This window comes from Sinocyclocheilus rhinocerous, unplaced genomic scaffold (assembly GCF_001515625.1).
Source record: "Sinocyclocheilus rhinocerous isolate Xijiao unplaced genomic scaffold, SAMN03320098_v1.1 scaffold6711, whole genome shotgun sequence".
Classification (NCBI taxonomy): Eukaryota; Metazoa; Chordata; class Actinopteri; order Cypriniformes; family Cyprinidae; genus Sinocyclocheilus; species Sinocyclocheilus rhinocerous.
Genome location: NW_015645871.1, coordinates 2,048 through 18,046, shown reverse-complemented (window position 1 = coordinate 18,046; position 15,999 = coordinate 2,048). Strand labels below are relative to the sequence as shown.

Sequence of the window (15,999 nt, the reverse complement as noted above, 5' to 3'; positions counted from 1 at the left end):
TGTGTGTGTGTGTGTGTGTGTGTGTGTATCTATATAAGAATAATTTTTCTAACCATATAAAAATCTCACAGCTAACATCCATTTTTCTCAGGAAGAACAGGACAATTTGTATAATTTTTTTGTATAAATAAAAAATTATATAAATAAAAAGAAAACCATAATTGTACTATTAAAATGACTTTCTTTCACATGACAAAATAATTTGAACAGGTTCCTTAAAATGTACCATCCAAATGAATCAATTTGCTTAAAATGAATTAGAATCAAATAACTGTATCCAAATCAAGCCTTAAAGGAAAGTTTCTTCCAAAAATGGAGAAAATATTTTTAATATAATTATAATTAATATAATTTTAGCGGGAACTAACCCTCTTTAATAAGCACTAGTGTGGATTATTCATTGATTATGACTTTTTCATTTCATTCACTGCAGTAATGCGGTCACACAGGGTCACACTGACGCTGTCAGACGTGTGGTATTATCGCCGTCATCTAAAGAAAGGCTCTCGTCTAATTGAATGGTATAGAGGATTCAAGCTGACATCATGATGCCGAAATTGGTACGAAGCCAACATTGATTTCCATTTATTGCGCTAATGGCTCATTTTGATTTAGGCCAGAACTCTGACTCTCCAGGAGAGATGAGAGGAGATCTCATTCATGGAGGCCAGACAGGCCAAAAACAGCAGCATTAACATGATGAGAGGGGAGTTGATTGGACTGGCTGGTAATTGCAGCGCATCACGGTGTGTTTATGAGAAGTGTTGTTGATCTGTGAAGAGCAGAGGAGGTTACGGTCATGTAAACTCTTCCAGAGCTTCATGCTTCTCATGATTACTGTCGTCATCATCATCATCTATCTAAACAGCTCGATGACACCTCAACATCTTCAGCATTCCAGGAACCAGTAGGCAGCAGATGAGACTAGCTAATAACCGTTTTCTACAAGGCACAAACTTCTTCTCAGAATACCGAATACTACATAGGGTTGTCATTTTCATCTCAGGATGTCTAAATTGAGACACTGGTATCAATAAAAAGCATATTTTTAAAAATCTATTAATTACAATGATTTCTTCCTAAAGAAAAAAAAATTGCCACAGCAATCTCAACAAAATGATATTAAAATCCGGTCCAGCACTGAGAAAAGCAACAGGTCACCTTAATTTAAACCTGAATAATTTAAGGCACTGGTACACAACTAAAAAGCATAATTTTTAAAATCGATTAATTACAACGATTTCTTTCTGAAGAAAAAATTAATTTGCCACCGCAATCACCTGATTAATGACATCAAGGATGTTTAATTTGAGACACTGGTACAACTAAAAAGCATAATCATTTAAATCTATTAATTACAACAATTTCTTCCTGAAGAACAAATAAAAATTTGCCACAGTAATCTCTATAAAATGATATAAAAATCCCCTTCATGTAATCACTGATTGGTCCAGCGCTGAGAAAAGTAACAGGTACCATGTGACATCATCACTTCAATTTAAACTTGAATAATGACATTCAGGATGTCTAATTTGAGACACTGGCACATAGGGTGCCAAATCAATACTTTTAAAACGGTTCCAGTGCCTAAACCGATACTTATTAAAAAATAAATAAATAAATAAATAAAAATTCCTCCAAAAAATGATGGACTGGCCATTAGCACAATAACCACATGATGTCTGTTTCATTCATACTGGACGCCAGAGGGCGCCCTCGCACAGAACATTCACATATCCAGTCACAGAAGTAGAGAACTCATGACCCTCCAGGAAATCCCTTATATGGACAAAGGCACCGCTATTATATCGGTAACTGAGTAAACAGAACATATAAACGTTTTGAATGATAAAACAAAGACAATAAACACTCGACTGCGACAGTGGCACAAATAAAAAGCATAACTTTTAAAATGTATTAATTGGAATGATTTCGTCCTGAAGAACACATTAAAATTTGCCACATAAATCACTATAAAATGATCCCTATCATCAAGAACAAATTACAATTTGCCAGTAATCTCCCATTATGTAGAATCCCCATCATGTAATACCTGATTGGTCCAGCGCTGAGAAAAGTAACATGGACCATGTTTCACCACCTTAATGTATACCTGAATCATGACATCGAGAAACTTTAGCAGCCACTGAACTCTTAAAAAATGTGTCTATAGTATAGTGAAAGCAGATCATCCAGATGCATTGTGGGTACAGGAAGATGCTAACGCTCCTGTCTTACCTTAGTGTGAAGCTTCGACAGCTGTTTTTCATCCAGGTGAGATTGTGTGTACACTCGCCTCTTGTAGCGAAACTGCCAAAACCAAAAACACGGCATTGATTAGGTTTACATACATCACTATGGATATCACAACTTTAGTCTTCATTAAAGAGCACATGCTAACATTCTTCAGTGATTGTCATGTTTGCTATAACTTTGAAGTGGAGGGAAACTCTGTTTGAGTGTGAACTGCTGGAATCATAACTGTGAGCTGCTAAAACATCTGCACATCTACAGTACAGCTGCGCTCAGGATCACACAGTCCTTTAACAGAGAACCAGCTGTGAATCAACAAACTGCACATTCAGTCAAAAAAAACACGACGCAAACAAGCGGACCTGCATGAGGAACAAGACAACGGGAGTCTTTTGAAACACGTGGACACTTTTAGTTAGAAAAAAATTACAATAGCAGCATAAAAATGAATAAATGATTCTTATATTGTCTAACTCAGTGTTTCCCAACCGGGGTGCCGTCTGTCGAGAGCAGGGGTGCCGTGTAAAAAATCATTTTTGAATATTTTTAAATTGCTAAAATGTTCAAAAAAGCATCTATTATATAATATCCATTTCTGAAATTGGTCTTTTCATTAGAAATTAGCCTACTGATTGCCACCATTGATGGACAATTTTTTTTTATAATATTAAAAATATCTGTATGACATTATATTCTGCAGTTCTTCCCTGTTGTACCAAATATCTATACTTTTCAAATGATCATATCGAAGTTAGAAATTCAAATATTGTGACAAAATTAATTTTGTAGGGTGCCACAACTTTGTTAAAATTTTCAAAGGGTGCCGCGACTAAAAAAAGGTTGGGAAACACTGGTCTAACTGACAAAAGAGAAGTGAATCAGATTTTTGAATATTTTTGAATCAGATTTCCCGATGTGGGTACAGAAAAGGTCAAGTTCAGGCAAAAATGGACAACATTTTCAAAATTGTCAGAATAATGACATAAATTTCAGTTCAAATTTCAGACCTAAAGTTCCTCACACAAACCTATAGCATGATTTCAGAAGAATATACTCATATCAAACACTGACACTTGTATGGAACATCCAAGAAAAAAAAAATACAACAAATCTCAAAAGCTGGAATGCACCAATATAAAATATCTGAAAATATGAAATCAGTATCACAGTTGTCTCTGCATCATAAATTTAATTAGAAGAAAGTATTTTCAAAAACATCAAAACAATTACACACTTCATTTGGGTGAACTAACCCTTTAAAGGGATAGTTCACCCATAAATGTGTAAGTCTGTCATCATTTCCTCACCCTTATGTCATTGCTAACCTGTATAACTTTTTTCTTTCTTTTCCGTGCTATTGCAATGAATGGAGACCAGAGTTTTCAGGCTTCAAAAAGGACGCAAAAGCACCATAAAAGTAGACCTTACAATTTATACGCTATATTTCCCTACCTTTTGAAGCCATATACTAGCTGTGCTAGGAGCAAACCAAAATTTAAGTCATTATTCACTGCTCTACTTCTTTCATTAACTCTCATTATTGTGCCGAGGAGAGCTCAGACATATGTCTGGATTTCACTGAATAATGACTTCAATTTCAATCTCTATGTCATTAACTTTGTTTGAGGTTTGAGGGTGAGGAATTAATGACAGAATTTTCATTTTTATTTGAACTATTGCTTTAAATACCAAGAAAACTGATGAGACAATAACTCTTCTTGAGTTCTAAGTTGAGGAAAAAAAGAAAAAAACTTTTCAACCATGACAACAACAGCAAAGTTGAAGAAACTCAGAGGCAGACTGGAAACTCAAAGTAATGTATCGCTGTCAAACTCAAGGCCATTAACAAACGCCTCAGAAACAACCGAGTCAAAATGTCATTATCAAACAGAAAACAAGTCAAAAGCTCACAAACAACGAGGGTGAATAGATCGTACATGCTCAGAACTCACCACAGGATCCGTCTGCTGCACTACGCATCTCTCTGGCTGTGGGCAGTAGCAGTACAAGGGAGCCGACACTACAATTCTCAGCACTACCCAGAATTCCTCTGTCCTGCACCTCAGCGCCATCAATCCCAAAACATGACACCCACTACAACACTATACTGCAAAACATCACGAAACAGCCATGACTTGGAGCTGCAGAAGTGAGCGCTGTACACAAAACCATGTGTCCGTGAAGAGGGCAGGGCCTCGCGGACGCCCACAGCTCCCTCTCCTCCACTGAGATCTGGCCATTCACATCTCTTTGTTACTGTGTGCTGTATCTGTCTATCTATGAGTCTATCTAGCAAACCCAGGCGTGATCTGTTCACTATGGGAGTTGGGTTTGTCAGGCCAGTGTGTGGCGGATCTATAAACCTGCTAGTGTGTCGATGGACCGTCTGCTGTGCAGTGATGTTGCCTGAACTACCAGGATGGGTCTGAGCTGTATGAAGCGTGCCAACACTTAGCCAGGAGCAATGTGAGCAAAATAAATGACTGTGGACTGTTCACGTGCAGCGGGTTGCTTTGGGGAATTATAAAACACACACAAACACGCATCTCCTTCTGTTCTCTCACACACGTGGTATATCGCTCAAGTTTCAGTTTCGCTATTATCAGACACTGGGTCTAGATACTGCATATAGAGTTGTACTGTACATTCACCATTTAAACATTTATCATTTAAAGGGGTCATATGATGCGATTTCTATTTTTCCTTTTCTTTAGTGTATGTAGCTATTTGTGCATGTATAAGATTTGCAGAGTTACAAAGCTCAAAGTCTCCCACAAAAGGATTTATTCTACCTAAAAGAGAAGGCTGATCCAGACCGGGCTAAAACGCCTCATTCAAACAATCCCCCACATCTCTACATCACGATGTGGAAATATTTGCATAATGCCGCCCAAATGTTCATGCAAAGAAAGAAGGCGTGGTTTCAGGAACAGCAGTAGTGTTGATGCAGCCATGTCAGGGAGACACTGTGTCACGCCCCCACATATCTAGGTCCCTATGTGGGAATATTTGCATAATGCGCCCAAATGTGCACGCAAAGAAAGAAGGCGTGGTTTCAGTAACCGCAGTTAGTGTTGAAGCAGCCATGTCAGGGAGACGTTGTGTGTTTCTAGGCGAAAGCAAAAGCACTTTATTTGGCCTTCCGAAAGTAGATGCATTTAGGAATCTTTAAGATTACTTACAACAGAACAGCAATGCATTTTATGGACGACCGTTTCGTGAACCTAGGTGAGGAGGTAATTCTGACTTTGCTATGACAGTCTGGCGCTTCTGAATCAGCTACTGTTTTGTTATTAGTTTAAGTATTTGCTATTGACTGTTCAAATGCGGAGTTTTGCGCATCGTGTGTGTGTGTGTGTGAGAGAGAGAGAGAGAGAGACAGGGTCACTCATAGTGGAGTCAGCTGTCTTAACTGCGGCTTGTGTACTGCATCATTACTGTGTCTGTCACGCGACTCTGTTCCCCTTTCGGGCTCTGTCTTTACATTTATTTTGAAAGATGAAGCTCGCGATTATGGTAAGGGGCGTTACATTTTCGACGAGTGCTTGCGGTGTTCGGCCAATCACAATGCACTGGGTCAGCTGGCCAATCAGAGCAGACTGCACTTGTCGGAAGGAGGGATAGGACCTACAATAATGTACAGTATTTGAAAAATAATGTGTTTTTTGAACATTTAAGGGGTCATATGATGTGATTTCAAGTTTTCCTTTCTCTTTGGAGTGTTACAAGCTGATTGTGCATAGATAAGATCCCTGAAGTTGCAAAGACTAAGGTCTCAAAACCAAAGAGATATTCTTTATCAAAGTTAAGACTCTGCCACGCCCCCCTAAAACGGCTTGTTCTAACACGCCCCCACATATCTATGTCACTATGTGGAAATATTTGCATAATGCTGCCCAAATGTGCATGCAAAGAAAGAAGGCGTGGTTTCAGTAACCGCAGTTAGTGTTGATGCAGCCATGTCAGGGAGATGGTGTGTGTTTCAGTGCGAAAGCAAAAGCACTTTATTTGGCCTTCCGGAAGTAGATGCATTTAGGAATCTTTAAGATTAGTTACAACAGAACAGCAATGCATTTTATGGACGACCGTTTCGTGAACCTAGAAAAAGGGTCAATTCCGACTTTGCTATGACAATCTGGCGCTTATTTTGAATCAGCTACTGTAAGTATGTTTTCTTAACAGTTTAAATATTTGCTATTGACTGTTCAAATGCGGAGTTTTGCGGCTGTGTATCGCGTTGTGTGTGTGTGTGTGCGTGCGTGAGTGCATGAGAGAGAGACAGGGTCACATCACAGTGGAGTAAGCTTTCTTAATCCCGGCTTGTGTACCGCAAATACAAACGAGCATCATCACTGTGTCTGTCACGCGACTCTGTTCCCCTTTCAGGCTTGAACTGATGGTAAAACTAAGGACATTATGTACTGTCTTTACATTTATGTTGAAAGCTGAAGCTCGCGATTATGGAAAGGGGCGTTGCATTTCCGACGCGTGCTTGTGCTTGCAGTACTGCTACTGCCCACAGCCAGAGAGACGCGTAGTGCAGCAGACGGATCCTGTGGTGAGTTCGGCCAATCACAATGTACTGGGTCAGCTGGCCAATCACAATGTACTGGGTCAGCTGGCCAATCAGAGCAGACTGTGCTTGTCGGAAGGAGGGGTTTTGTAGAAAACGACGCATTTGAGAGAGGCGGGGCATAGAGGAACTACAATAATGTACAGTATTTGAAAAATAATGTGTTTTTTGAACATTAAAGCATGTCAACATATTCTGTTACACCAAATACACAAAATAATGATCTTTAAAATAGCATCATATGACCCCTTTAATGATCTTCATGTATACAGGTTTTTTTTGTGAGCCTCATGTTCTAACCAGCAATGTTGAGTGACATGCAACAAGTTTTGTTGGTCTTTTGGTTTATATTTTCTATAGCCACACCCACAGAGAAATCTCAATGGTCCAAAATATCCAATACATTGAATAATAAACATCAAATGTGTTCTGATTGGCTGTGATTTTGTAAATACACTGTAAACTTACTTGATTGTAAAACGATATTATAGAACAAATGATAGAACGATAGATAGATAGATAGATAGACAGACAGAGAGAGAGCGACAGACAGACAGACAGAGAGAGCGACAGACATATAGATAGATAGATAGATAGATAGGACTCAGTGTTGTGCCGGCTGATTGCAGGATTTGTAGGTTATGTCCGTAAGTCTATAACAGAGTCAAACATATTTAGAGGCTAATATAGATGTGTGTCTTTAACTGATGGCAAACAGGTTGAGACATTAATTCATGCTTGTCATGGTTTATGGCACCTAGGAGACATTCATAATAAATTTAGTACCGCTCCAAATTCAGCAACACATTCAGAACGAGCCTAACTGCATAAAGGCAATGATTTCTTTCTGTCATTTATCTGCTCATAGCAGAAATATGGAGAGGCCATTTTTCAGAAGCCGACGCTTGTTTGCTCTCTCTCTCGAATGCTCTTTTCTCCACAGACTCCAAAAGTCAAAATTGGAATGATAAATCAGGTGAAATGACAATCAGAGTATTCCTGACCACACAGGCTGACAGAAGACGATGGAACAATGGAGATATACTCAGGAAGGCAGGGTGCCAAAATGAGATCTGCTGAACACACTGTAAGCAAGCCAAGCTTTTATTTTATTGGTGCACATATTGAGAGTCAAGACCCGGGTGTGAATTATGGCGGGATTTGGGGGTATGACTCTCACCTCTAGGTACGGGACAGGAGAGATGGCGGGAAGTGGGTATTCTTTCAGTGTTCGCTGCTCATCCAGGAACTTCCCGGCTTTGCTATTGTACGCAGGCTGAAAGAGGCCATAGTTTAGCACATCCTTCAAGCTCTGGTTGAGTGTGCAGAGGATTCGTTGTTTAGACAACCAGATGGGAGACTCCACATTAAACTTCATGCATTTCTGCAGAGGAAACAAAAAGAGAGACGTGATGAGTCATGAAAATCCCATAATGCAACAGCAAACCTAAAGATTCTTTAATATAATTCAGAAGATTGGAGTCGATAACATTTTTCAAAAGATTTTGAAAGAAGTCTTTTATACTTACCAAGGCTGCATTTATTTGATCAAAAATACAGTAAAAACAGTAATACTGTGAAATATTATTACAATTTAAAATAACAGTTTTCTATTTGAATATATTTTAGAATGTAATTTATTCCTGTGATGCAAAGCTGAATTTTCAGCATCATTACAGTTACATGATCCTTCAGAAAATATTATAATATACTGATTTGCTGCTCAAGAAACATTTCTTATTATAATCAATGTTGAAAACAGTTGTGCTGCTTAATATTTTGTGGAAACCTTAATGCATTTTTAAAGAGTTTTTTGATAAATAAAAAGTTCAAAAGAACCATTAATTTGAGATATATATTTTGTAACATTAAAAGTGTCTGTAGTCTACAACAAACAAACAATGCATCTTCAATCAATGTCTTCTCCTGACATAGGTATTCATTTATTATAGTACAGCAAAAATAACGGTAGTAACTTTTATTTGGTGGAAACTGAAGTTACCATGGAAAACTTTTGGCACTCCGTTGGTTTATTTGTAACAAATAACATAAGTTATGAATATTTGTTAAATATGAATATAATATGAAGTTCCCCCTCGAGGGAACTCACACTGCGTCGGTAACGACACTAGGGGAAACCCCTCAGCGTAGCGCGTCTGAAGCATGAATGAAACTATTCCAATCCTGATTGGTGTTGCGTCATGACGTAACATGTGACGGCATAGTCGGAAGCTACAAAGCGGTGTGGACAATTTAAGCAGTGTGTTCATCCCTGCCCGAGGTTTTTAACGGGTGGGGACACACATCAGCTGTGTGTTTATTGTTTGGGAGCGCAGCACGCACGGGCAGCTCTCGAGGGAGCTGCCTGTGCGAACTGTGAAGCACTGCCGATCAGAGTGCTGCGCTCCCGCCTGGCTGTGTTCGATGAGGCCGGCCAGGCTCGCGCACCCCGCGGTTCGGGTCCCGCGTCCGCCGAGGCGGCACGGCGGCTTAGATCGTGGGGCTCGCAGATGGATCTGTCAGGAGGGCTCGAGACTGCTGCGGCACATTCTCAGTCCTCCTCTGACACTTCCGAACTTCTCACTCCCTGTGCGGAAGCCCACACGGGAGGAGAACCCGATGTTTGAGCTGTCTGATTCTGAGGAAATAGACGTGCTCAGCATCGAGGCGGGTGAGATTGCAGAGAGCTCGCCACTGCATTCACACGCACATGAGGAGCTGGTCGATGTGTTAGCTCGTGCTGTGGCCAAGCTTAATATTAACTGGCCACAAGAAAGGCAGGAAGTGCAAGTCACAAGTAAATTGGATGAGCGCTTCCTACAGCACAGGTCTCAGCCTCAACGCCGGGGTTTACCGTTTTTTCCTGACTTACACAATGAGTTGTGTAAGTCATGGAATAAACCGTACTCTGCACGACTGTCTAACCCTCCTGTGTTAGATTATAGTAACATTTTAGGAGCCCGTGAGTACGGTTATGGGACGATGCCTCGGGTGGAAGAGGCTTTAGCCAGCTACCTCTCCCCTGACGTTGCGTCGTCCCTTAAAGCCCCGGTACTGCCCACCAAACCTTGTCGTGTTACATCATCTTTGGTGGGCAGGGCTTATATGGCGGCTGGTCGTGCTGGTGCGTGCCTGCATACAATGGCGCTTATGCAGGCATACCAGGCTGATTTTTTAAAGGATTTAGATGAGGGCGAGGGACCAACTCAGGGTGATTTAGCAGAGCTGCGTAGAGCCGCAGATTTGTCTCTCCGTGTTACCAAGGAGACGGCCCGTGCTATCGGCCGCTCCATGGCAGCCATGGTGGCCACGGAGAGATATTTGTGGCTAAGCTCTCGCCCGAAGCCCTCCGAGCCGAAGGTCGATCTGAGGACCGTCCTTCAGGCGAGGAAGGCTACGGGAAAGAGGTCCTAGCTTTCACAGGGCCTCTGAGGGTTGCCCCCCCCGGGAAGGAGTGATCAAGGACATTTCCACCTTGGTACCCTCAGGAAATCGTTGTTGGAATCCCGCCGTCCAGTACGCTTCGGGCCACATCGATTTCCGGCGAACGCACGCTGCAGTGTCCGCCCCGAGGGCTTGCGGCCTGGCAGCGACAGCGTCCGCACATAGAAAATCGTTTTCGATCTTTTCCTGCCGGTGTTCCGCTTCAGGGGATCGTAAACGATACTCGAGAAACACCCGAGGTCAGCCTCGAGAGGCTGATTCCCTTAGTAGATTATATCGGTGCATGGCAATGCCTTCCGAATATGTCTCCATGGGTCCTGCGTACAGTAGAAAGAGGGTACAGGCTGCAGTTCGGTTACCGCCCCCCAAAGTTCAATGGGGTGGTCTGGACTGTGGTGCACCCCGAGCAGGGTCGGGTGATGGAACAGGAAGTTCACTCCCTGTTGGTGAAGGAGGCCATAGAAAGTGTTCCTCCGCCAGACAGGGAGTCCGGGTTCTACAGCCGGTATTTCATAGTTCCCAAGAAGGATGGGGGGTTGCGTCCAATTTTAGATCTGCGGCACTTGAATCGTTCTCTGAGGAGGTTCAGGTTCAAGATGCTCACTATTCCCACCATCGTGAGTCAGATCAGATCCGAGGACTGGTTTGTCACGATAGATCTAAAGGACGCATACTTCCATGTTTCTATCATTCCTTCTCACAGGAAGTTCCTGAGGTTCGCTTTCGGGGGCAAAGCGTTCCAATATCGGGTTCTTCCGTTTGGCCTAGCTCTCTCCCCTCGCACTTTCACCAAGTGCATGGATGCAGCTCTAGTGCCACTGAGGCTTCAGGGCATCCGTGTGCTGAATTATATCGACGACTGGCTTATACTGGCCCAGTCTCGAGAGATGGCGGTTCGGCATCGAGATGTCGTCCTTGGCCACATTCAGAGCTTGGGGTTGAGACTCAACACGGGAAAGAGCGTGTTGTTGCCCACCCAGAGAACAACGTTCCTGGGGGTGGTATGGGACTCGACAACGATGCGGGCACAATTGTCTCCCGCTCGTATCGAGTCCATCCTGGCGATGGTTTCCAGGATAGGGCTAGGCCACGCTATCACTGTAAAGCAGTTCCAAAGACTGCTGGGGCTCATGGCAGCAGCGTCCAACGTAATACCTTTTGGCCTTCTGTACATGAGACCCCTACAGTGGTGGTTGAAAACCAAGGGGTTTTCCTCGAGAGGGAATCCGTTCCGTATGATCAGGGTCACGTGCCGATGCCTTCGTGCCCTGTCCATATGGAGGAAACCTTGGTTTCTGTCCCGAGGCCCAGTATTGGGAGTGTCATGTCGCCGAAAGCTCGTTTCGACAGACTCATCCCTTACGGGTTGGGGCGCGGGAATGGAGACTTCACCCAGAGGTGGTGAAGTCGATATGCGAGAGGTTCGGCCCAGTGGAAGTGGATTTGTTCGCGTCTCGAGAGACGACCCACTGTCCACTGTGGTTTTCTCTCACGCATCCAGCCCCGCTGGGGTTGGACGCCATGGTACAGACATGGCCGAGGCTACGCCTGTACACTTTTCCCCAGATCGCTCTGCTCCCGGGAGTTCTGGAGAGGGTCCGGAAAGAAGGGGTCAGTCTATTGCTGGTAGCCCCGTTCTGGCCGGCCCGGGTGTGGTTCTCAGATATCATGTCACTCCTGGCAGGCCAGCCGTGGCAGATCCCTCTGAGGAGGGACCTGCTGTCTCAGGCAGGGGGCGAGATATTTCACCCTCGGCCAGAGCTGTGGAAACTGTGGGTCTGGCCCCTGAGGGGGCTCAGTACCTAGAGGCTGGCTTGTCGGCTGGACTGATCGAGACCATACTCAGTTCCAGGGCTCCCTCAACGAGGAGATTGTACGGCCTAAAGTGGAATGTGTTTTCCACGTGGTGTAGAGAGCGTGGGTTGGACCCAGTTAACTGCCCGGTGGCTTCAGTGCTGGAGTTCCTCCAAGATCGCTTCTCTGCTGGTCTTAACCCCATCCACACTAAAGGTGTACGTGGCTGCCATTGCGGCTTTCCACGCTCCTTTAGGTGCTGGGCCTCTGGGGAGGCATCAGCTGGTCGTACGTTTCCTCTGTGGTGCATGGAGGATGAGGCCTGCGACTCGTTCCAGAGTCCCAACTTGGGATCTGGCTGTGGTCCTTGAAGGGCTGTCACTTGCCCCCTTCGAGCCTCTCGAGTCAGCTACGGCAAAGAACCTGACCTTTAAGATGGTCTTTCTCCTGGCAATTACTTCGCTCAAGAGAGTGGGGGATCTCCAGGCCTTGGCTATCTCGCCGACTTGCCTGGAGTTTGCCCCTGGAGGAGTTAAGGCCATTTTACATCCTAGGCCTGGCTATGTGCCCAAGGTGCCATCTAATAGGGCACGGCCGGTGGTTCTTCAGGCCTTCCATCCTCCGCCTCATGTGTCGGCGGAAGAAGAGGGGCTTCATCTGCTCTGCCCTGTCAGAGCATTGAACATTTTTATTCAGAAGTCCTCTCATTGGAGGAGGTCAGAACAGTTGTTGGTGTGCTTTGGATCACCCAAGAAGGGACTTCCTGCTTCCAAGCAGACAATTAGTAATTGGATTGTTCAGGCTATTGCCTTGGCCTATCAGGTACGCGGTTTGCCTTCACCTGTGGCTTTGAGGGCCCACTCTACTAGAGCCATGGCGTCCTCTAGGGCCCTCCTGTCAGGAATCCCGTTGCAGGAGATCTGCGATGCGGCTGGGTGGTCCACCCTGCATACTTTCATCAGGTTTTATAGCCTGAACCTTCCCTCCACGCCGGGTGCACGAGTGCTCTCGTCCTAAGTTGTGCCTGGTTCAGCTTCACACTAGGACAGGCATGTTTTGGTGTGGCATAGTGGGTATCCGTTCCCCTAGTGTCGTTACCGACGCAGTGTGAGTTCCCTTGAGGGGGAACGTCTCGGGTTACGACTGTAACCCTTGTTCCCCAAGAAAGGGAACGAGACACTGCGTCTCTTTGCCACACCTCTCCTTGCCTGGGAGCGGCTTGCTTCATCGCAAAAGCTGACTCTGTTGTGTGCCGGCGTCCCTTTGTAGCTTCCGACTATGCCGTCACATGTTACGTCATTACGCAACACCAATCAGGATTGGAATAGTTTCATTCATGCTTCAGACGCGCTACGCTGAGGGGTTTCCCCTAGTGTCGTTACCGACGCAGTGTCTCGTTCCCTTTCTCGGGGAACAAGGGTTACAGTCGTAACCCAAGACGTTTTCTGTACTAATAAAAATAAGTTACTAATGATGATATAAATGTCCTTTGAGGTTCTTTTGTATGTGACGCCCTCAACGTCTTCCCAGAAATATTTCATACTTATTACCTATTCCTTCCTCTTGTTGTCTTTCAGAGTTTACTCTGTGTTTTGACTTTGTGGAGCTTTTGCCCCAAAATCAACAGTGAATATTTGAGAGTGAACCCACTGCCAAATCAAGCAGTGTATCAATAAAAGCCTCTCACCCGTGTCTTTGTCCTCTATACCATTACTAATAACACACAACCCCTGCCCTTTCCACGGTACTCTGATTACTAGGGCTGGTTATGGTTCAAAAATTTTCGATATCGATACCGATACCGATTCCTTGACTTCGATACCGGTTCCTGAACGATACTTTTTTCGATACCAATTTTATGAAACCAATTTTAACAAGATTACATTATCTAAAAAAAAAAACTTTGGTTTTATTTTTCAGCTTGTTGATGTTTATACAAACTGAAAGACTCATCTCCTGAGCCACTGCACAAAGGAACAAAATGTAACCAACACAATAAATCAGTGCAAAACAGTTTTAATAAAGCTCAAATAGTCTTCAGTTTACACATCTGTTAGGCTACATTTACACTAGTTAGTGTTCGTTTTAAAACGCATAGCTCAGACAGAATCATGATTTCTATTTATTTTCCACTGATTTACTGATGAGCATTAGCAGCTTCCAGCGCTGTCTGCTTGTGTTCTCTCTTCCATGATCGCTGCTCTGACTCAGAGGTAATAACATATTTAATTTCAGCAACATTACATGGCCAAAACTGATGAGAATTAGCAGCTTCCAGCGCTGTCTGCTTGTGTTCTCTCTTCCATGATCGCTGCTCTGACTCAGAGGTAATAACATATTTAATTTCAGCAACATTACATGGCCAAAACACACATTAGACGGCAATCAGAAGTTATTACACACACTCTATGGTGGTTTAAAGTGAGTTTTGAGTAAAAGCGGATTATAAATCTTATTTATTGTCTTATGTAGCATGATGCTACAATTTGCATGAATGGTCACATAACCTCTTCTAGTCGAACACACCGGCTAGTGCTGCAGGCTTATTGGCCCACTGACGCTGATGAGATCAACCCCTTAGGTATCGAAATTTGGTACCGAACGACGAGACATTTTTCGATACTCGATGGTATCGAGGCAATTCGGTCGGTGCCTAAAAAGTATCGAACTCGATACCCAGCCCTACTGATTACTAGAGGCAGAGATCCAGCAGACCACCGGGACAGAGAGAGAAAGCAGGAGTGAGAGAGGCTTTCAGCACTTTTGTTCGCTTCTCCTCTCAGCAAATATGACATCAACTGCAGCTTTGAACTCTTGTCTACTGCATTTATTTTACCAGAGGGCCCAGTATTAAGGAGACAAAGATGGGAAGGAGAGAGGATATCAGTCTCCAACACACACACACACACATACACACACACAAACATAAAAAGAAAAACTTGTAATTGTGTGCAGAATTCCCCTGAAGTTAAGCCTGCGTTTCGTTCTGTTTTCCCGGGGATAACAACAGCCTCCACCGTGGTCGTTCCTCTTGATTTTCAATCTTAAATCACTCTTTTCTGTGTTTATCTTCGCTCACACTGACAGGCGACTGGAGCGCATTCAGCTCTATTTAAACTCAGAACAAGAGTAAAACCAGACCTCTATTCAACATACAAATGAAACTGTAAAATATAAAATGTGTATTTTCACAAAGTTTTGCATGCTATATACACACACACACACACACACACACACACACAAAATGAAAATAAAATTAAAGGTCAAATTAAAGATAAACTAAACTCAAAACTAAAATAACCCTGGGTAAGACCATCTGTTTGATGGCTCAGGGTGGTCTACCTCCTTGCACCAGCTAATGACCAGCTATACCATGTTCCAAAACACACCTAACAACTTAAAGCTACTTCCCAGCTGGATATAAATCTGTATCCATGTATGAACCCTGCGCAGCGGTATTCAAATATTGTAACGTTCAACAATACAGGAGTGAGCGCATTGCTTGTGTTTTCCAAGCAGAGTGGTATGTGTTTTTAAATGATCCTTGTCCTCTCTACATGCTCGATCTCACCGCTCTGGTATGTAACACACACGGCCTCCTCTTCCCCTCCCTCCCTGCTCCTTCCTTCACTTCACACGTTCATACTTTCACCAGACAATTGGCCTTTTAAAATCAGTTTATTCCACTTGTGTTTTTATTGCTCTGTAGAGAGTGCTTGCGGTCTGCTGCAGACAGGCGGTTATGCTGACGGAAGTGGCAGAAGGTGGCATGCGCTTGAGTGTTTTAATGCATCTGTCATGCATGGCGAATTCTCTGTGGTGTTGTGTCTGTCTGTTTGAGAATGTACAGGTCACACTGTAGGAAAGAAAAATGACAAATGGGATCCATTTAAATTTTCAGTTTTTCTGGAATTGGTTAGACAGAAAGAAAATGC

The 15,999-nt window shown here is 43.5% G+C and overlaps 1 protein-coding gene across 1 annotated transcript in view; it reads right to left on the bottom strand.

The window, feature by feature from the left end:
• LOC107706940 (SH3 and multiple ankyrin repeat domains protein 3-like) overlaps positions 1 to 8,213 on the bottom strand; it is a 36,900-nt gene extending 28,687 nt beyond the window's left edge. Inside the window, exons 1-2 of the mRNA XM_016510795.1 lie at positions 8,007 to 8,213; positions 2,239 to 2,310 (exon numbers count right to left, since the gene is read on the bottom strand). Coding sequence (XP_016366281.1) covers positions 2,239 to 2,310; positions 8,007 to 8,204 — 270 coding nt within the window. The 5' untranslated portion in view covers positions 8,205 to 8,213. The remainder of the gene's footprint in view (positions 1 to 2,238; positions 2,311 to 8,006) is intronic.
• Positions 8,214 to 15,999: the final 7,786 nt, after the last annotated feature.